Below are 21,303 nucleotides of genomic sequence, written 5' to 3'. Positions count from 1 at the left end.
TGTAAGGGAGAGGGAGACAGATTTAAAAAGAGCCAGATAAACAGATTGTTTTAATTCTAAAAAGATTTAAGAAAATTGGTTATCTACACAAATATTATTTCTAGCTTAAATGATGGATATACAAACTCAAAATGGTCATTCAGTATTGATACCACCAGAAAGTCACAACTATCCATTCTAATTAGACTGCCAGGCACACAGGTACCATTTAAGTATTACTTGGTTACAAGTATCTTTCCTTACAACCAAGAAATAGTCAAGTGCCAAGACATTTCACAACTCCATCCTTCCCATTTTGTCTGTTCAGATTTCCAACCACCTAATCACTTCTATCAAATGTCCATCTCAGCTGAGGTGTGTGTGAGGCTCTGGGTTTAATTCTCAGCACCACATAAAAATACATAAATAAAATAAAGGCTGATCAATATCTAAAAAAATTTTTTAAAAAGGTCCATTTCAAATTCAACATGTCTTGTTACCAGTTCCAAAACCTTGGAGTACACGTGCATGTGATTTCTTGCCTTTTCCACATACTGCTAGCTTCCCGATTTACGCCTATTTCGTGCTCTCTAAAGGCTCCACCTAATCTGGCTGCCACTTCTGTTCAGAGACAATGACTATTCCACTTGTTTGCTTGGTACCATCTATATTATTCTCCTTTATTTAACTTTTTAATACGTATGTATGTATATACATACACACTCACTCACAGTTGTCTGTGGACCTTTATTTATTTATATGTGGTGCTGAGAATCAAACCCAGTACCTCACACATGCTAGGCAAGCACTCTACCACTGAGCTATAACCTCAGCCTATATCCCTTTATTTTTTAAACATACCCTTTCAAACTCACTTCTTCTCCCTTCATCCTGGAATGGTCTTCCCTCAGGATCACCTTTCTACTGCTCAGTTCTTTGCTAAGAATTATACCCCACCCCATCCTGTACTATCTACCTTCACTCAACTCTCTCTATAGTCTTCTTTGAGCTGTTCTTTTCCATGGCCCTTATCATTACAAACTTACTATATATTTTACTCACTTGTTTATTTTATCTTTCTCTGGCTAGAAAATAAATCTGTGAAAGCAAGATCTTTTTTCCCGGGTGCACAAATGAATCAATAAATTACAAATATTCCTCCTCTCCCATCCCCCAGCTCCGAACCCTTTATTGAATGCTTAGACAAAGGATTATTAACCTGTCTTTTTTCTAATCTACTTTGCAACCTACTATTAGATTATTCTCTTTAATCCATCATTTTGGTCACATCATTGTACTAATTTAAACCTTTAAATGTTCTCATTTCCTATGAAATAAATTCAAATTCTTTTGGGAGTATTCAAGACCTTATAATGTAGTGTTATTGCTCCATTCTAGCCCTTTCTCCTGATCCAATATACACTTTCGCTCTACATATCATTCCACAATATGCCTTAAGCCTTTCTGTTATACTTCTGATCTATCTTGAAACTATATTCAGACCAGATCCTAATACTCCCATGCCTTAGGTATGTATAGTCAGTTTTGCTTGTTCTTTTTTCCTGTAAAAAACTACCAACCCCCTCCCCACCAAAAAAAAACAAAAAACCAAAACAAACAAACAAACAAAAAACCAAAAAAAACAAAAAAACAACTAGCTAGGAGCATTGGTGCATGCCTGTAATCCCAGCAGCTCAAGAGGCTGAGAGCAACCTAGGGAGACCTTGCCTTCAAAACATGCGTACATACATATGGGCTGGGGATATGGCTCAGTGGTGAACATATACATTTCTTGAAAACAGGGATTATGTTTTATTACCTGTTATTCTGTACAAAGCCTATCAAAAAACTTAGATCTATAAAATGATACTCACAGATATTTGTTAACCATATAAAATAAAATAAATAAAACTAGGCTAAATAAAACCAGGGCTCACCATGGAGGTATCCAGACTGAATGTGCTTCCAAGCCTAGGCCCATCTGCTCTGGCCTCCATTTGTGATGGCAAAGAAAATGGAAGTGAGTGCCGGTTGGTTAATTCTCTTCCTGTCCAGGGGTCACTAGGGCTTGGAGTAGCTACTGGTACTTTGGGGATTGGTCGGGGCAGCCATGAGTCCCCAAGGCGGCTAGAGGGGACAGGGGGCAGTTTGTCTCTGGATGGACAGTCGCCTGGTGTACAAGGCAGGGGGCGTCTCTGAGGCCGGGCCTCTGCTCCAACAGAATATGGCCGGTCTGGAGGAGGTGGTGGGGGAAGATCTCGAAGTGTGGGAGGTATTGGCAACGGTTTGTCCTTGTGAAGGGAGCCAGAAACAGCCTGTGGAAGCAAAACAGAAGCAAATCAATCAAAACCCACTAATGCACAATAAAGAATCAGAAAACTATAGAAATGGATAATGCTTTACCTTAGAAGCAGTTCCCAGACCAGAAGTACTTGAAGGAACAGATACTCGCTGTTGCAGAAGGTCAAGTCGTGGTGGCACTGGGGGAAGGGAAGCTTGTGGAGCCATAGAGAATGGAGAAGGAGGACGTTCCACCTAGAACCATTGAAATTTAACAGTTTAGTCTTTTTCAGGGAACCAAGATGGTAAATATTATGTGACTATGTAATATAATAACCAATGGGGCAGACTTAAGCTTAGGATCACACAAACCTCTCTTTACAACTCAGAAACTTCCTGAGATTCTAACATGTCCAGAACTACTTTTTGTATCACAAGAGGGCACTCTCAATCACAGAAATACCATGCAGATGGCAAAACTACAAGCAAATGCATCTAGAAAGACAGTGTTACAGAAATCTTCCTAGCTTATTATAAATTTTAAAAAAACTAAGATTTTCTGTCTCTTAATCCTTGGAGATTAAAACTGGAACCCATATAAAAAGAAAAGGATAGGGCTAGGGGTACAGTACTCAGAGGGAAAGTGTTTGTCTAGCATGTGTGAGGCCCTGGGAACAGGGATACCATATGTATCAGTATACTGTCTACTATATACAGCAGACTACTAGAATTTACATCATAGACAGTCTTACTGAGGGGATTCCTGAAAGCATGGTATGCCTTGGTAGTGACAGGTACAAACTGAAAAGTAGGGGAATAAAAATGAATTATTCCAGGAAAAGCAGAAGGTTGTATAAGAAAGCAAAAGTAATTACAGTATAGTATACTAACTGGTACAATAGGGAGCAAAATCATTTAGACACTGAATACTGATTTACGCAAAACCCTTCAAATAACCTATTCAAACAACTAGAGTGGTTATGGAGTAGAAAGGAGGGACATAATGAGAGATATTATGTCCTTTTCTGTTCATCTGGGGTGAACAGATAATAATCAAGAGAAAGTAATACAAGTGTATGGTTCAGAAATGGGGAGACAGGAGTTGGGTACAGTGGTGTGTTGCCTGTAATTCCAGTGACTGAGGAGGTTGAGTCAGGAGGATCTAAATTTCGACGTCAGTTTCAGCAATTTAGTGAGACCCTCAGCAACTCAGCAAGACCATGTCTTAAAAATAAAAAAGGGCTGGGGATGTAACTCAGTGGTAGAGATAACCCAGTTCCAACACACACACACACACACACACACCACAAATTATAACAAACTACCATCAGGATGCGGAGAAACAGGCACTTTCATATTTTCATACATCTTTAGGAATGACTTTGGGACAAATAAATTGGGACAAATTTTAAAAATCTACCCCAAAGTTAATTACTTTCACTCAAAGATTTTATTCATAAAGTATACAATGAATCACAAGGTACAAAAAAACAAAAATATCCACATAACCACCATTTAGTTGAGAAATAAAATACCACTGATTTTATGAAATACCCATGTGCCCCTCCCCTGATTACATCCCTCTCCTCTATCATATAGAGTTTAAATATACATACCTGTTTTTTTGTTTTGTTTTGTGGGAGATGGGAGGTCCTGGAGACTGAACCCAGGAGTATTCTAGTTCTGAGCTATAAATAAATAAAACAAAAAAAGAAGGACTGGGGACTCCCCAGTCCTTCTTTTTTTGTTTTATTTTGGAGAGATATTTTTGCAAAGCTGCCCAGGCTAGCCCTCAAACTTATGATCCTTCTGCCTCAGGAGCAGTTGAGATTACAAGTGTGTACCAGTGTACCCTGCTCTATACCTTCTTTTATACAGCAGTTCCACTTTTAGAAATTTACCTACAGACAGATTGCAAAATATGCCAGTATGTAGGAGCCTAGAATCAACATGTCCCTTAAGAAGAGACTGAATTATGGAATAGTCAAATGACAATCCATACATGAGGCTGTTTCTTCTCAATCTGAATTTCTACACAGCTAGGGGGAAAATGTTCATTTCTTTTTTCTTCAACAAAAAGGTTATTTACTTAAAGATTACATACCTAACAATTTTGAATAAAGTTCACTGTCTCCCTTGTGTTGAACAGTGTTTCACCTGCCTCTATATTCTATTCCCAAATAAAGTCTTCTACTCTTTAAGAGCCTTGTTCTAGCTTTCTGGTCCTATTCAGCACTTCACAGTAAATTACTTATCTAGACAACAAACACATTGCAAAACTAACATTTGCTAATTGTAAAAAATTGCAAATACTGTATTCCACAAAATTATAGTACTTAGAACTTCTATCCTCAGAAATAACAGTAATTTGGTGTGTAGTCATCCAATTTTTTCCCTATGTTTATGTTACAGTTTAGATATTAAATGTCCCCAAAGAGCTCTTGTGTGAGACAATGCAGGAAATCATAGAGGTAAATGTTTGGGTTATGAGAGTTTTAACCTCATCAATGCTCCTGAGGGGGGATTAAATGGGCATTAACTATAGGCAGGTAAAGTGTGGCTGGAGGAGGTGGGTCATTGGAGGCATTCCTTTGGGGCATATATTTTATCCCTGAAGAGTGGAGCATCTCCCCCCACCCACTCCTCGCTTCCTGGTGTGATGTCTTGAAATGCTTTCCTCTACTACACTCTTTCACCATGATGTTCTGCCCTGCCTGCACCTCTCCCTCCCTCCCTCCCTTCCTTTTTCTCTCTGTTTCTTGGTAAGATGTCTTGAGCCACTTTTTTAATTCTTTTTTTTTTTTTTAAAGAGAGAGGGGGAGAGAGAGAGAGAGAGAGAGAGAGAGAGAGAATTTTTTAATATTTATTTTTTAGTTTTTGGCGGACACAACATCTTTGTATATGGTACTGAGGATCGAACCCGGGCCGCACGCATGCCAGGCGAGCTTGCTACCGCTTGAGCCATATCCCCAGCCCTCTCCACCACATTCTTTCACCATGATGGTCTGCCCTGCCTTGGGCCCTGAGGAATTGAAGTCAGCCATCTATGGACTAACACCTCTAAAACCATGAGCCCCAAAATAAACTTCTCCTCCTCTAATTGTGTTCTTGCCAGGTCTTTCAGTCACAACAAAAAAGCTGACTAAAACAGTATATTAAAAAAAAACTTATAAGTAAAAATTTTCAGAGAAATGAGATCATATTATACCTAGTATATATAGTTGCCCTCCTCACTTCTTCTTCTTCTTCTTCTTCTTTTTTTTTTTTTTTAAGGTTTATTTAGCTGTGCTGGGGATGGAACTCAAGGCTTTTCACATTCTAGGCAAGTGCTAACACTGAACTACATCACAAGTCTATAGGTGCTTTTAAAACTTAATGCACATTAAACAGCTTTCCAGTTGAGTAAACTGAACTCATTCTTCAGAGCATGGCATTATATGGTGGGCAGAACAATGATTCCCCTAATCCCCACAACCTGTGAATATATGACCTTAACTTGATAAAAGAAATTTCCTTGATTAAGGATTTAAATGTCAACATGGGAGAAATATCTTAAGTTATCCAGATGGGCCCAAGCTAAGCCCACAAATCATTATTAAAAGCAGTCCACAAAAAGGTCTGAAAAAGGGATAAAAGGGCCCCAAAGCCAAAGAATGTGGCAGGACCCTAGAATGTGACAATGGTTTTCATTAGCTGAAAACCACCAAAGAACATGGGCTCTTAATCTCATAACTGCAAGAAATTAAACTCAGGCTAAATTGTTGAGGCTGGCCTTGAACTTAGAATCCTCCTGCCTCAGCTTCCTGAGTCACTGGGATTACAGGCATATACTACCCTATCCAGCTCAAGTCAAACATTAAATTTTAACAGATATTGTCAATCAAAAAGATGGAACTAGGGGCTGCGGTTGTGGCTCAGTAGTAGAATGCTTGCCTAGCATGCGTGATGCGTGGGGTCAATTCTCAGCACCACATTAATAATTCCATGAAGAAAAAAGGGCATTTTAATTTCAAATAATACATAAATACACCTCTTTATATTTTTTTTGTGGTATCAGGAATTGAACCCAGGGGTGCTTAACCACCGAGCCACATCCCTAGCCCACTTTATTTATTTATAGTATTTTTTATTTACATGACAGCAGAATGCATTACAATTCATATTACACATATAGAGAACAATTTTTCATATCTCTGGTTGTGTACACAATATATTCATACTAATTTGTGTTTTCATATCTGTACTTTGGATAATAATGATCATCACATTCTACCATCATTAATAAACCTATGCCCTCTCTCTTCCCCTCCAACCCCTCTTCCCTATCTAGAGTTCCTCCCATGTTCCCACTCCCTACCCAACTATGAATCAGTCTCCTTATATTAAAAAAAAAAAAAAAAAAAAAAAAAAAATTCAGCATTTGTTTTTTTTGGATTGGCTAACTTCACTTAGCATTATCTTCTCTAACTCCATCCATTTACCTGCAAATGCCATGATTTTATACTTTTTTATTGCTGAGTAATATTCCACTGTGTATATATGCCACATTTTTTTAAAAAAATTTATTCATCTACTGAAGGGCTTCTAGGTTGGTTCCACAGTTTAGCTATTGTGAATTGTGCTGCTATAAACATTGATGTGGCTGTGTCCCTGTAGTATGCTGTTTTTAAGTCCTTTGGGTATAGACTGAGGAGAGGGATAGCTGGGTCAAATGGTGGTTCCATTCCTAATTTTCCAAGAAATTTCCATACTGCTTTCCATATTGGCTGCACCAATCTGCAGTCCTTCCAGCAGTGTATGAGTGTGCCTTTTCCCCCCCATCCTTGCCAATACTTATTATTGTTTGAATGCATAATAGCTGCCATTCTGACTGCAGTAAGATGAAATCTTAAGAGTGTTTTTGATTTGCATTTCTCTAATTCCTAGTCATCACATTTTTCCATGTATTTGTTGGTTGATTGTACATCATCTTCTAAGAAGTGTCTCTTCAGGTCCTTGGCCCATTTATTGATTGGGTTATTTGTTTTTTTTTTGTTTGTTTGTTTGTTTTTTTGTGTGTGTGTGTGTTTAGCTTTTTGAGTTCTTTGTATACCCTAGAGACTAGTGCTCTATTGATGTGTGAGGGGTAAAGATTTGCTCCCAAGATGTAGGCTCTCTATTTACCTCACAGATTTGTTTCTTTTGCTGAGAAGAAACTTTTTAGTTTGAGTCCACTCCATTTATTGATTCAGCCCATTTTATTTTTGATTTTGAGACAGGGTCTTGCTAAATTGCTGAAGCTAGATTTGAACTTGCAATCCTCCTGCCTTAGCCTCCTGAGCCCCAGGGATTACAGGCATGCGCCACCTCCCCTGACTGCCAGTAAACATTTAATGAATAAACAGGTAGTATTCTATGAAAAAATTAAAAAATGCAGGAGGGGTCAAGGAATCTCTTTAAATCTTGACAAAGTCTTGTGATGGACCAAGGCTACTGTCACCTTCAAAATACCAAGAATATATCACTCGAAAGCCCAGATTTCCTATTACTCACTATTGATCTACTATTAATAAATTCATCCAATTCTGCTTGATGTAATATCAATTATAGTCAAACACTGAAAGTAATTAATATTTGTTCAGCTCTTTAGTAGCTAATTAAAAACAAGATACCAAGCCAGGCATGGTGGCATACACCTGAAACCCAGTGACCTAGGAGGCTTAAGCTAGAGGATCCCAAGCTGGAGGCCACCTTGACAACTTTAGTGAGACCAGGTCTCATAATATAAAATAAAAAGGGCTGGAGAGATGGCTCCACGGCAGAGGGCCTTTAGATTCAATCTCCAGGACCACAAAAAAATAAAAATAAAAACAAACAAAAAACGATAGCTCTTCACTTCTGAGATTTTACAATGCAAAATACTTTAAATTACACAGAAATTGCCAAGATAAAGCAGAGAGAAATTCTAAGTGAGTTAGCCTTGCTGGACCACAAAGAATAAAGAGGAAAGAAATTATCAAGGTCAGGTACCTAGAAAGGAGAACACACTTCACTCATTAAGAAATGAGAAGTCGGGCTGGGTTTGTGGCTCAGCAGTAGAGTGCTCACCTAGCATGTGGGAGGCTCTGGGTTCGATCCTCAGCACCACATAAAAATAAATAAATAAAGGTGTTGTTAAAAAATGAGAAGACATCAGTGTGAAGTCAAGGGATGAGGTGATCAGATTTGTGTTGTAGATCAACGATTTTGTAGCAGGGAGAATAGAAGATGGTGAGAAACTGAAATAAGGGAGATAAAATTCATTCTTCCAGGATTTTTATCAAGCACCTATTTTGCATCAGGTAGTCATGTGCTAATATAAAAGAAAGCTTTTTGTATCACAGAAATGTATCCCATGAGTACATAGCACTCTAAAGTATAGACTCTACAGCATATCATTAACCCATTGTTTTACTAGAGCCTTTCCAGTTTGTTTAGCTTCTACAGGGCACAAGGTATAGCACTTCCTACCACCCATCTGACTACTGACTCTTTTTTTCTTCTCCAACTTAACTGACTTTCGTTTTATTTTATTTTATTTTTTTTTTTTTAAACATTTATTCTTTAGTTCTCGGCGGACACAACATCTTAGTTTGCATGTGGTGCTGAGGATCGAACCCGGGCCGCACGCATGCCAGGCGAGCGTGCTACCGCTTGAGCCACATCCCCAGCCCCTTAACTGACTTTCAAATGAAAGATTCCTTCATAGAAGGAAAAAACAAAAACAAAATCATGTACTAGTTACAGTAGCATATAAAATAGGGTTTAGTTCTTTATTTCCTTCCCCATTTCTCCACCAAGATATATGTGTTAAAACCCAGTCCCTCAGATACATATAGTAAGAATGTGGGCCTTAAAGCTAGTCTGGCAGCTCCTAACTAGCTGTGTGATCCTTCGAAAATTCCTCTCTTTTTATGGCTCAAATGGTTCATTGTTAAATGAGGATAACAATAGTCTCAGAGGGTTGTTGTAAAGATTATGAGTTAAAATAAGTAAAATGCTTAACACTGTATCTTACAGCAAGAGCTCAATAAATACCAGCTATTAGTGCCCTTTTGTAGTTTGGATGTCATAAAGTGCTCCTTGGCTGTAGAAAGTAGTTCATAATGATACTTGCCAGTCTTTGAAATTGTAGTCTTACCTTGGCACCTGCCAATTCCTTCATCATGAACAGAGAATCATCAGCTCGTTCATCATCATCATCATCATAATTTGGGGAGGGAGCTCCTTCTGCTCCTTGCCTCAATAGGCTGCCACTTCCTCTAGGATCAAACGGATCTACCACAATGGGCTCAGTACCTTTGATCTCACATCGGCAGAATGGACAGCCCTGACCTTCTGATTCCTGCAGAGAAAGCAAAAGTTAGTAATGAATGCATCTAAAAGTATTTAATACATTTTTCTACTAGTAAATTTATTTCCTAGACATAAAGATGAAATCAAATGGTTGAGTGTATAGATCAGTGAAAGTACACATGCTTAGCATTTGCAAAGCCCTGAGTTTACTCTTCAGTACAGGAAGAAGGAGGAAGAAAGGAAGGAAGAGTAGATGGATGGATGGATTTAAAATTTAGGCCTAGCCCACAAAGTAAGCCCACCCTTTGTATCTATAAAGGATATATAAAACCCAATTAATTCTTCAGAGTAATTCAAAGCAGAGAAAATGCATGGTTTGGATCTATACCTGCCACGATGTAAGACACGATGTGCACATGAGGTGTCCACAGGGCTCAATCTTTACATCTTTATCATTTTCAGCACATATTTTACACAGTTGGAATGTAGAGCCCATCTCACAGTATAATTCATATTGTTCCTTTGATTAAAAAATTAAAGAGATTATTTGTTGATTGAATGACAGTAACTATAAACATAAAGAAAAAAGTAAAGACTTATTTATATATCAGAAACATCTAATCTTGGGTCCCATTTAAAGCTGCACAATTTAAAGAAGAAACCACTCACACATACATTCATTAATCCAGTTACTATTTTAAAATTAAAACATTTCAATAACTTATACTTTCTGTAAACGGTATCCAAAAGCTTGGCTTCAGTGATATGGTTATATTACAAAGCATAATTCACCTGGGTCACTTTGATATGATCTTGGGGAGTTGGTTCACATAAGCCGGTCAGGTCGGGATTCTGATTTCGTCCATCAGGAAACAAATAGCTGCAAAAACAGTAACCAGCCTTGTGGTTTTACTGAAGTCAATTGTCAGTGCTGGTTAATATACACAAATGATATCAAACATACTTTAAAAAACAGAACTATCTTGGCTTGCAGACTATACCAAAATAGTTGGTCCATATAGGCCATAGTTTTCCAATCCCTATTTTAATCAATGGGTAGCCTAAAGATATAAATTTTTAAACTGCATTTTTTAAAAAGACCTCAAGTATTTCTGTGTACAGGTTGAACAAACGGAGACATGTATTTAAAAGGAATGTAACAAGAAACAAATTAAGACACTTAAAATCATCAACCAAGGAGCTTCTACAATCAAACTGCTCTGAAATTTGGGGCTACTCAATCCAACTATAGAAGGCAATACATGGTCAAGAATTAGTATTTTTAGGGCTGGGGTTGTGGCTCAGTGGTAGAGAGCTTGCCTAGCATGTGTGAGGCACTGGGTTCGATTCTCAGCACCACATATAAAATAAATAAAATAAAGGTACTGTGTCCATCTACAACTAAAATATATTTTTAAAAAAAGAATCAGTATTGTTAAAACTTACTGATAAGTACTTTGATTCCAAAGGAATAGCAATTCTGGAACAAGAACTTACTAGCAAAAGTCAAAGCCTGAAGAAAAGCTGCTGAGTCAAAATGAAATTAAGATAAAGACAGACATAGGCCACTGAAGCCTGCCTACTCTCATTGGGAACATCTAGTCACTTTAATTTTGGCTGTCAAGTAACTGATAAAATTTCCTGCTAATTTTGTATTTTCAAATCTAGTGCAGATTTGCAGGTAAGTTAATATTTGGAAAAGGAGAAAGACAAATTTATTCCTGGTAATAACTGAAGCAACAGAGAAAGACAATTTCACTTATGTAATCCCTATCAAATAAAAAACAAAAGTCTACAGAATTTGAAGGACAAATCAATATAATTTGCTAATGTTTCCTGAATCTTAATATGTCATTTATGATAAAATTACAGTCCCTAAGTTCCTAGACTCTAGGAGATATTAATCAGTGAGTACTCACAAGCCTTCCCTGAAGCCATCAATCAGTGCTTGGAAGAGAGGTTTATTGTGAGGGATTGTCTGGAGAATATTCCCATCAGCAGTAACATACCCAATAGCCCACTGACCCAGACGAGTACAGCTTAATCGGAAGATGTAACTGAGGAGAGAGATTAAAAGAAGTTTTAACATATACTCTAGTATTAGGGTAGAATGCAAGTTAGAGACAAAATTCAAAAGGACCATCAAGAATAACTTTTCAGTAGGGAAAGTTGGTGCATGCCTATAATCCCAGTATTTAGGAGGCTGAGGCAGGACTATAGGTGTGAGGTCAGCCTCTACCACTGTCTCAAAATAAAAAATAAAATAAGGGCTGGGAATGTAGCTTAGCATCCCTAGGTTGAAAAAATAGTACTAGGGTAGGGAGACAAAACTCTCGAAGCCTGGTGCCGTGACACATGCCTATAATCCCAGCTACTTGGGAGGCTGAGACAGGAGGATCACACATTTGAGGTCAGCCTGGGTAACTTAGTGAGACCCTGTCTCAAAATATAAAAAAGGGCTGAGGATGTAGCTCAGTGGTAAAGAGTCAAACCTCCCCCACTCCATCTCTGCCCCAAACCCAGTACTGCCAAAAAGGGGGTGGGAGTATGTGTATATTCAGGGGGCTGGAGATATATTTCAGTGGGAAAGTATGTGCATACCTGAGGATTTGAGTTCAATACTTAGCTCCAAATAACATTTATAGAAAACAAATAGCATAACTCCAGATCAGAAAAAAGGCTGTCTCAACCCCCATTTCTTTTGTCTTTTGGTACTGGGAATGGAAACAGGATACTTTATCATTGGGCTATATCCTTAGTCCTTTCCATTTTTTAGTTTGAGACAGGATCTCACTATATAGCTGAACTTACGGTGGTGCCCCTGGCCTTACACCCCATTCTTGAATGGCTTGAAAACACTGATCAAATCATAGGATGTAAGCAAGCCAATTCCAGCAGAATGAATCCTATTGCAGAATCTTGGCCACTGGTGAACTAAAACAAGATCATGTTTCTTCTATTCTAGAAGTCATAAGAGAAAAATTTGAGAATAAACCTCTTTGCTTCATGACACTGACCTGCCAGGTTTGTGAATGAATTTCTGGAGCCGAGCTTTCACTTCATCATATGTCAGGAAAGCCATGTAACCAGGATGAGTTACAGCAAGACTGTTCCAATTTCTGAGCAAGGAGGACCAGGGCTAAAGAAATAAGAGATTAATCGCAGACTATTCAGATACACAACTATTCTCAGAATACAGAACAACAACTTCAATTCTCAATTATAAATTTTTAATTCAAGGTCACAAAGTCTCAATTATGTTGTCAATTTTGAAGAAGACAAATGTTTGGGACACTAAAACCTTGAAAAGCTAAGAAGAATATATGCTTATAGGGAGAAATTTAACTATACAAAATGAAACTTAAGAAATTGTAAAGCAATTCTAACTTCCACTAGTGAGGTTAACCAAGAAACAAAAGTCAGGAAAATAGAATAGGGCCTTCATATGCAATCAGTAAGTTCCAAATAAATACTTATGCAAGTTGACATACACGCACCGGAGAAAACATTATTTTAGGAGAAAGATATGAGTTCTTTCTGAAACACTGATATTAAAAGTAAAGAATTTGGACACAATAGAAGAAAAGTTGGAAATATAACACAAATGCCCAGTAACAGAGAACCAAACAAATACATCCATGTTCTGGGACTTCTATAACCATTAAAGTGATACAAAAGAATATTCAATAAGAAAGATCTGAGGGAATAAAGTAGGTTGTATAGTAATTAATGTGTGTGTGTGTGTGTGTGTGTGTGGGTGTGTGTGTGTATGATACATGGTGGTTTTAATTTACTGCCTATAGTTTCTAAATGCATTAAAACACTTTAATAGACAAAGCCCCAAATTTTATTTTTTGTTTTAAAAAAGTTTTATCTTCAGAAAAGAAGAAACAGCAAGATTAGTGTATGTTTTAGTATCCTACCTGAAAGAGTCGTGTAAAGATGTCAAATTCAAAAACTGAAATATAATCATTGCAGGTCAGATCAATAGTGGATTTCAGAGCCATGGCCTCCAGCCCAGAACTGATGGGATGCACTTCATGTAGGGCCTGTCGGAAGCTCTTCCAAGGGACTATTGTCCTGTGGTGGGGGTGGGGTGAAAGAGAAAGAATTTTGAGATAACAGAGATAATTCCAGATACTGCTATAATCAAGGAAAATAAAAGCCCCATTAAGCTCTCAATATCAATTCTTTGAGTTATATTTTAGATTGAGAGTAGAATGGGAAAAAGGAATATTTAACTCTCTAATGAGTAAATTAGTAACAAGTTTTTTTTCCACTATTCTTTTACAGAACGGCACAAATTAATTCCTTTTTCTCATCGTTCTTGGTACATCTACTCTATTAGAGAAACAAAAGAAGAGAAATGAGATTATCCTTTTAATATAATAAATGTAATTACTGGCCAGTGCTGAGGGCCATTACCAAGTAGGAATGACGCATCGAAATTTCCTTGCCAAGCGTACCCCATGCTGCTTAGAGGACATTTGATGGGACATTGCATGCATGCTTTAATGAGGTGACCTTGCTCAAGGACCAAGGCAGATCCGGGTTTAGAGCTGATCAGGTTTGAGGAAGTAACCGGCTCCTTGAGTTTAAGGCGTTGCCAGTTTAAGATAATGGGTTTTAAGGAAGTTGGAAGTTGAAGATTATTGCTGGGATTAGGGTGTTCCTGCTGCTTGTTCCCATTGAGTTCTCGTGAGATTAAAATGGGATTTGGAGAGAGCCTCGTGGAGTAGGTGGTTGGTGCGGGAGACGGCAGAACGCGTTTGCCCCTGGACCTGTGTGGAGGTGGTGTGAGAGCTGGAATAAAGAATTGCTGTTTGAACCTACAAAGTGTGGGTGCCTCCTGAATCTTGTGCCAAGCCCAGACCTTGGCAGGCCAGACCTTTACTATTTAGAAGCCTGTATTTAAACTTACTTCTTTTTTTTTTCTTTTTTGGTAATGGAAATTGAACTCAGGGATGCTTTAGCACTGAGTGACATCCCCAGCTCTCTTTTTTAGTTTGAGACAGGAGCTCATTAAGTTACCAAGGGCCTTGTTAAACTGCCGAGGCTGGCCTTGAACTTGAAATCCTCCTGTCTCAGTCTCATGGAGTTGCTGGCATTATAGGTTTGTACCAATGTGCCTGGCTAAACTAACTTTTTAAAAACATGTAAAACATTCTATATTATCCAAGGAATCCACATTATCAAGGTATATAGGAAGAAATAGGCTTATGGTACTGAAAGAACAGAATTCTGACAGAGATGAAGAAATTATTTAAACTAAGAGTGATTAAACCCCAGATAAGGCTAACAAGAGATATTATGAATTTCTGTTCTTAAGATCTTTAAATAAATACAGTCTTATTGCTTTTGCAAAGTTTATGTATTCACCTGTCTGAAAATAAGAGACCAAAAAACATCTTAAAGCCTTTTTCAATGCAGTTACCGAGTTAAAGGAATAAATCAACATTTCTACCCATCTTCTTCAACTAGGCTTTTTATGGGGCAGCAGGCGGAATACTGGGGATTGAACACAGTATCTCACACATACATGTACCCTACCACTTAAGCTACACCTTTAACCCCCCAACTAGGCTTTTAAAATTATGAACTAGTCTATATTTTATGTATAAAATAATTTCTATTTTTATTTTTACCGGTGCTAAGAATCAAACCCAGGACCTCACATAAACTAGGCAAGCACTCTACCACTGAGCTATACTCCCAGCCCTAGAACTCTGACATACTACTTATAGAAACATAAACTGGTATCTTGGTTGAAGAAACTTAGATAATGCTTATTGAAGCATTGTTTACAAGAGCAAATAATTTGAAATGTAAATGTCCCTAATAGCAGAACTGATCAATCATAAAGCATAGGTTTCAAGTAAAAGTTTTGTTTCTTTAAAAAAATGATTAGGGCAAATAACAGTGATCAAAAGTAGGAAGTATACATATTTGTTTTTTTCAAAGTTCTTTCACATATTAAATATTTCATTAGTAAAACAGTAAACAAAAACTTCATAAGTTTCAGTTTTTCATAATTCATATTTACTATTTTGAAACTTACTTTTCCCCAAAAGCTTTTCTCCAAAATTCTGCAGCATCTGCTTTAGTAATCCGAAATGTATCTCCTTGAAAAAGTCCACTTGGAAAGATGCCTTTTAGTTCTGCCAGCATGTGGCTGAAGATCAGGGACAGTTTGGTTAGGTTTCGCCTATAAATGATCAGAAGTAAAATAATTAAACTCATAAATTATTTTTATTTTAAATGCACTGAATTAATTATAGAAGAGGTCTAATTAACATGAACATTAAAATAAAAAAAGAGCTGGGGGTGTAACTCAGTGGTGAAACACTTCCCTAGCACATGTAAGGTCCTGGATTTGATCTCCAGCACTACAAAAAACAAACAAATAAATAAAATAAATTTTAAAAGAAACTTTTCAAATATACTTTCTGATCAATATTATTCAAAGACATACAAAACTATAGAAGAAAGGATGAAATATGCTACTGGTAATCTTAAATATTCTGTTATATCCTTGTTGAACAAAGGGCTTCAATGTTTTTGCTTTAATATCAGTGAAAGATGCAAATATAATGGAAGAGTGCTGCATTTACTAGGCTTCCTCTTAACTGCCCAAAGATGTTATATAGTAAATAAGGGGGGCAGTCATAGTCACATATCCTACAGTTTTGAATCTTAAACTAATGAGACCTAATAACTAAATTATAAACTAACATGAGTAAATTTGCTTTTTAATTTGACAGACAAGAACTTGTGCACAGCTCTAACCACTCAACCACAGAAGAAAGGAAATGTTAAAAAGGCAAAATGGATTATTTCCTGCTTTATATGAGATATTTTGGATTTCTAAAAAATATATTCATAACTCACCCAAATTGAAGATAAATTTAAAAATCTTGATCTAAAGAAATATTAAATGTCCAGACCTGACAAATGTTTCCATTAAGTCAGATTCTGAAGAGATAAACCATTCCTCTTCCTTTATGAAAAATGAAATGCTAATATCCAAACAGCACAAAAATTCCTACATAAATGCATATGCTACCAGTGTTGTAAACAATTACAATTAGTCAACTTTGTTTTAATAACCCCTATTTAACGAATATAATTACAATTGCTGCAAAGATGCTGCAATTTAACAGATAATGTTTTTACTTTTAGATGTATACTATGACCAATTTATCTTTTATTCTGGGCTTTTTTTTTTTTTTTTTTTTTTGAGGGTGGGTAGGGAGTTTGGTACCAGGGATTGAAGCCAGGGGTGCTTAACCACTGAGTCACATCCCCAGCCCTTTTATATCTTTTATTATAGACAAGGTCTTGGTGAGTTGCTTAGAGCCTCACTAAGTTGCTGAGGCTGGGTTTGAACTCGTAATCCTCCTGCCTCAGTCTCTTGAGTGGCTGAGATTATAGGCATGGTGGTACATGCTATCTTTAATGCTGCTATCATTCAGAATCAGATACAGGGGCTTTGGGTACTCTTACACAGCAAACCAGCTATCCATTATTCTTGCTTATTTTCCCTGGTCCCAGCAATTTGTATTTATGTATCCAAAACTTTGTTCTTATCACACAGGTGGACTTACTATAAAATTTCAAGTCATGATCAGCTATTGATGGCCTAAAAATCCTCTTTAATAATAACACATTTTTTTTTTAATGTTATACTGGAGGGTCACCATCAGTGCTACCTTTGAGTCTTTCTAATTTCTTTGCAAACTGTTGCTAAAATTTTTCTAGTCAGTTTTTCAACAAATCACCTTCTTTGTCTTTTTCTCACTTGTACCAAGCTATTCACCACCACCCCCCTTTTTTTTGGTACTGGGGATTGAAATCATTAGAACTTTCCCAATAAGCCACATCCCAGCCCTTTTTTATTTTGAGACAGGGTCTCACTAAGTTATTTAGGGTTTCCCTAAGTTGCTGGGGCTGGCCTCGAACTTGTGATTCTCAGTTTCTTTTTTTTTTTTAATGTTAATTAATTTATTTTATATAAACAGGTCAAATTAATGTTATTTAATTAATATATTTTATATAAACCAAATATACCCAAACAATAATAATTTAAACATGTAATCAATATTAAAATATTAATGAGATATTTTTCATTCTTTTTCCATACCGTCTTTGACATCCTGTATAGCTGTTTCAGTTCCTTGATTACAGGTCTGTGACACTGTGCTCAGTAGGCTATTCCCTTTCTAGGTTCCTATTTTATTTCCAAAGGCACCCACCAAGCTGGTAAAAGTAATATTTTAGAAGATTTTCTAAAATAATTCAAGTGTAAGATCAAAATATATGCATATATCCAATCCCTAGAACCCCCTTAACTTTTTCCTCCTTACAACTCAAGCTCTTTTGAGTACTGTTAGAATTTCTATCATTTACCAAAGAGAAAACAAAAATAGACAAGATCAAGAGTACATCATAGAGCTGGAGGTGTAGCTTGTCTATCATGTGTGAAGCCCAGGTTCTATACCTAGCACGGCTTTAAAAAAAAAAAAGAAAGAAAGAAAGAAAGAAAGAATACATCACAAATGAAGCAGATAACTTGGTAGAAAACCTGCAAGCATAAACTACTCCCAGTGAATTTTTATTCAATTCTGCAACAGGACACTAAACTTCATAATCAGGGGCTTGGATTTCAACTATCTACACAACATTCTGCCAAATATTAATCCAGTGGCTGGGGAGGTGGAGGCTGGAAGATCGAAAGTTCAAAGCCAGCCTCAGCAATTTAAAGGCAAGGAAGCTGGTATGTTTCACATGTCTTTAATCCTAGAGATTGGAAAGCTGAGCACCCCTAGGTACAATCCCCAGTATGGGGAAGACGGGTTGGAAGAGGAAAAAAAAAATGCACAGAAGCTCATGATTCCTTAAGATGTGTAAAACTGAGAACTATGATGAGTAAAGAACAATGCTAAACGTATAACAAAATAATGTATGAGATGTAGAATACATAGTTGGGCTCCACACACAAGGATTCAACCAACTGAGGACCAAAACATTACAAAGAAAACTCACCTATTCAGTCAGCAGGGCCTTGGAGAGGGACAAATGACCCTGATGCATAGGTCATATGCACTATGGTTGTGTTTAGTGTCAGACTGCTCACCAGTGTTTAACAAAGCTAGACACTTAGACTACATCATGAGTTATACTTCAAGAGACACATTTCTTCATACTGCTTCCTAGAATCAATACTTATCTTTTTCTAGTACAAAGTTAAATGTATCAAATTATAAAACATGTTTCCATAATATTTTCTGAGATTCCAGGGCTTTTAATGTCTCCAGAATGTATTTTTTCCATTTTCCATAAGACCAAAAAGTAGTATAAACTTGGGGCTTGGATTGTGTCTCAGTGGTAGAGCTATGCCTAGCATGTGTGAGGCACTGGGTTCAATTCTCAGCACCACATATAAATAAATGAATAAAATAAAGATCCATCAACAACTTAAAAAGGTGACCATGACAAGGAGTGAACAGGAAGAGGAGTTTATGAATGACCCTAGTGTGACAACAGACTACAAAGACCTGGAAAGAGTTGTAGTCTTTTCAATACAATGTTACCTTGAAAACAGACCTGGATACTGGCAGAAATAATGCAGAAGATGCATTCTATAAAAGTTGAGTTCAGATTGAATGGAGAAAATAATGAAGAAAAGCAGAATAGTGAAAATAGAAGGTACATTGGCTTTTCCCACTGGAGAGGACAACGAAGCAGAAATAGATGGAGGCAAGGATGCAAATTATCCTGAAGAAAAAAGTATCTGAAGAGAAGATTAAAAGTGATAAATATTGAGTGGTGTTACAACAGAGGAAGAAGTTAAAATTGCCTAAGAAGAGTATGTCTAAATAAATGGACTGCATTTTACCCATGAAGATACTTTCTAGTGGTGGGGAAATGGGGAAAGTAATCAACATAAAAAAATAGCACATTTTTAGTATAATAAAATTATTTTATGGTTTTGGGGGAATGGAAAAAAAAGAAGGAAAGAAAGGTCAGTTGGATGGAAATCATATCTACTGAATATGTACAGGCTTTTCTGGTCATTATTCCCTAAACAATATAGTATAACAACTATTTATGTTACATTTATACTGTTTCAGATATTCTGAATAATCCAGAGATGATCTTTATACAGTACACAGGAAGATGTACACAGGTTATATGCAAGTACTAAACCACTTTATATAAGGGACAAGCTCCCTAGATACCAAGGGACAACTGTACATTACACTTTTAGGTTACAGCAGAGCTCTGAAGAAAATAGTTTGAATCTTACTTCTTCATGGAGATAACTTTTCTTGGTTTTGAAAATATTGTCCTCTCTTGCTTTTGCTCTTTTTTATCTTTTCTTCCCATCTTTCTTTTTTTTTTTTTTTTTTGTTTTAACCCATGGCCTTGTGCATGCAAGGCAAGCACTCTACCAACTGAGCTATATCCCCAGCTCCCTTTCCCTCCATCTTTCTAAGAGGTATTTCCCAAGAATTTGCTCTGTGCTGTTATCCATTATTTCTCCATGCACTTTCTTTTCTTCCTCTGCAGTATCAAAAGCTACTTTGCAAATAATTCCCAAATCTTGGGCCTTGGTAAATTTTTCCAACTACCTACCATACATACTTCCCCACCAGCAGGCCAGCACCACACAACATGCTCAGAATTAAACTAATCTTCCTTCTCAAATCTGCTCTTCCTTCAGGTTTCCTATTCTGTATTTAATGGCAACATGTCTTTCTTCTGACAAATTCAAAATCTCAAGAGCTGCCTTGGCTTCTTGTATTTCCTTTGTACTCTATCTGATTTATTTGTCAATTTGCTGACAACTGTGTTGTCAATCCTATCTTTGAATTATGTTATTATTCTAATATAAATTCCTTGTTACCCTTCACCTTCCATAATTTAAATTCCAGTCTCCAGTCTCTTCCTATGTTCTCAAATCTAACCATATGAACTGCCTTTGTAAAAAAAAAAAAAAAATTATTTTAATTGTCAATGGACCTTTATTTTACTTATATGTAGTGCTGAGAATCAAACCTAGTGCCTCACACATGCTCAGCAAGCGCTCTACCACTGAGCCACAACCCCAGCCCCTGAACTGCCTTTTGAGGGAGGAAAAATTAATTTCCAAAGTGTAAGTGGGATAAAATCCAAACTCAGCTTGGATTTTAAGATTTCCCACTAACCTGAATCTAACCTAACTTCCTAACTAATTTCTTAATTCTTCACTAGTATGTTCTAGCCCACAGAATATTTCACCATTTCTTAAACCTACCACCCTTCTTTGATTTCTCATGTCTCATCTGTTTCTCTAGTCTGAAATAAGATCCAGCTTAACTGTCATTTCTTAAGAAGCCAGCTACACATGATTAAGCTGTATCACATGGGGCTGGAGTTGTGGCTCAGTGGTAGAGCACTTGCCTAGCATGTGTGAGGCACTGGGTTCGATTCTCAGCACCACATATAAATAAATGAATAAAACAAAGGCTCATCAACATCTAAAAATATATTTTTTTAAAAAAAAAGCTGTATCACGGCAATTTCTCTATTTCTTATGTCATCTAAATCCAACTTGTGATATAGTTTTCTGTGTTCACAAGCACTACATCCATTTCTGGATGCTGGCACTATTTCTAACTTTCACTATACCTTCAGGAAAACACCCAATTGTCTACTATGTGACAGGCTGTGGGGATGAATAAGGTAATG

At 37.0% G+C, this 21,303-nt stretch overlaps 1 protein-coding gene across 5 annotated transcripts in view; it reads right to left on the bottom strand.

Annotated features, from left to right (window-relative positions):
• Window positions 1-21,303, bottom strand: part of Cbl (Cbl proto-oncogene) — a 100,145-nt gene that overhangs the window by 17,106 nt on the left and 61,736 nt on the right. For 4 of the 5 annotated variants that reach the window (XM_078047155.1, XM_078047154.1, XM_078047156.1 and 1 more), the window contains 10 exons: window positions 15,632-15,778; window positions 13,497-13,653; window positions 12,591-12,712; window positions 11,493-11,630; window positions 10,366-10,453; window positions 9,962-10,093; window positions 9,419-9,622; window positions 3,876-3,947; window positions 2,383-2,514; window positions 1,917-2,294 (listed from right to left, as the gene is read on the bottom strand). In XM_078047155.1, the coding sequence (XP_077903281.1) occupies window positions 1,917-2,294; window positions 2,383-2,514; window positions 3,876-3,947; window positions 9,419-9,622; window positions 9,962-10,093; window positions 10,366-10,453; window positions 11,493-11,630; window positions 12,591-12,712; window positions 13,497-13,653; window positions 15,632-15,778 (1,570 nt within the window). The remainder of the gene's footprint in view (window positions 1-1,916; window positions 2,295-2,382; window positions 2,515-3,875; window positions 3,948-9,418; window positions 9,623-9,961; window positions 10,094-10,365; window positions 10,454-11,492; window positions 11,631-12,590; window positions 12,713-13,496; window positions 13,654-15,631; window positions 15,779-21,303) is intronic. The other variant, XM_005328365.5, reaches the window with a different exon arrangement.

Source organism: Ictidomys tridecemlineatus, chromosome 4 (genome assembly GCF_052094955.1).
Source record: "Ictidomys tridecemlineatus isolate mIctTri1 chromosome 4, mIctTri1.hap1, whole genome shotgun sequence".
Lineage (NCBI taxonomy): Eukaryota > Metazoa > Chordata > Mammalia > Rodentia > Sciuridae > Ictidomys > Ictidomys tridecemlineatus.
The sequence above is the reverse complement of the archived record's forward strand: the minus strand, read 5'-3'. Positions and strand labels throughout refer to the sequence as shown.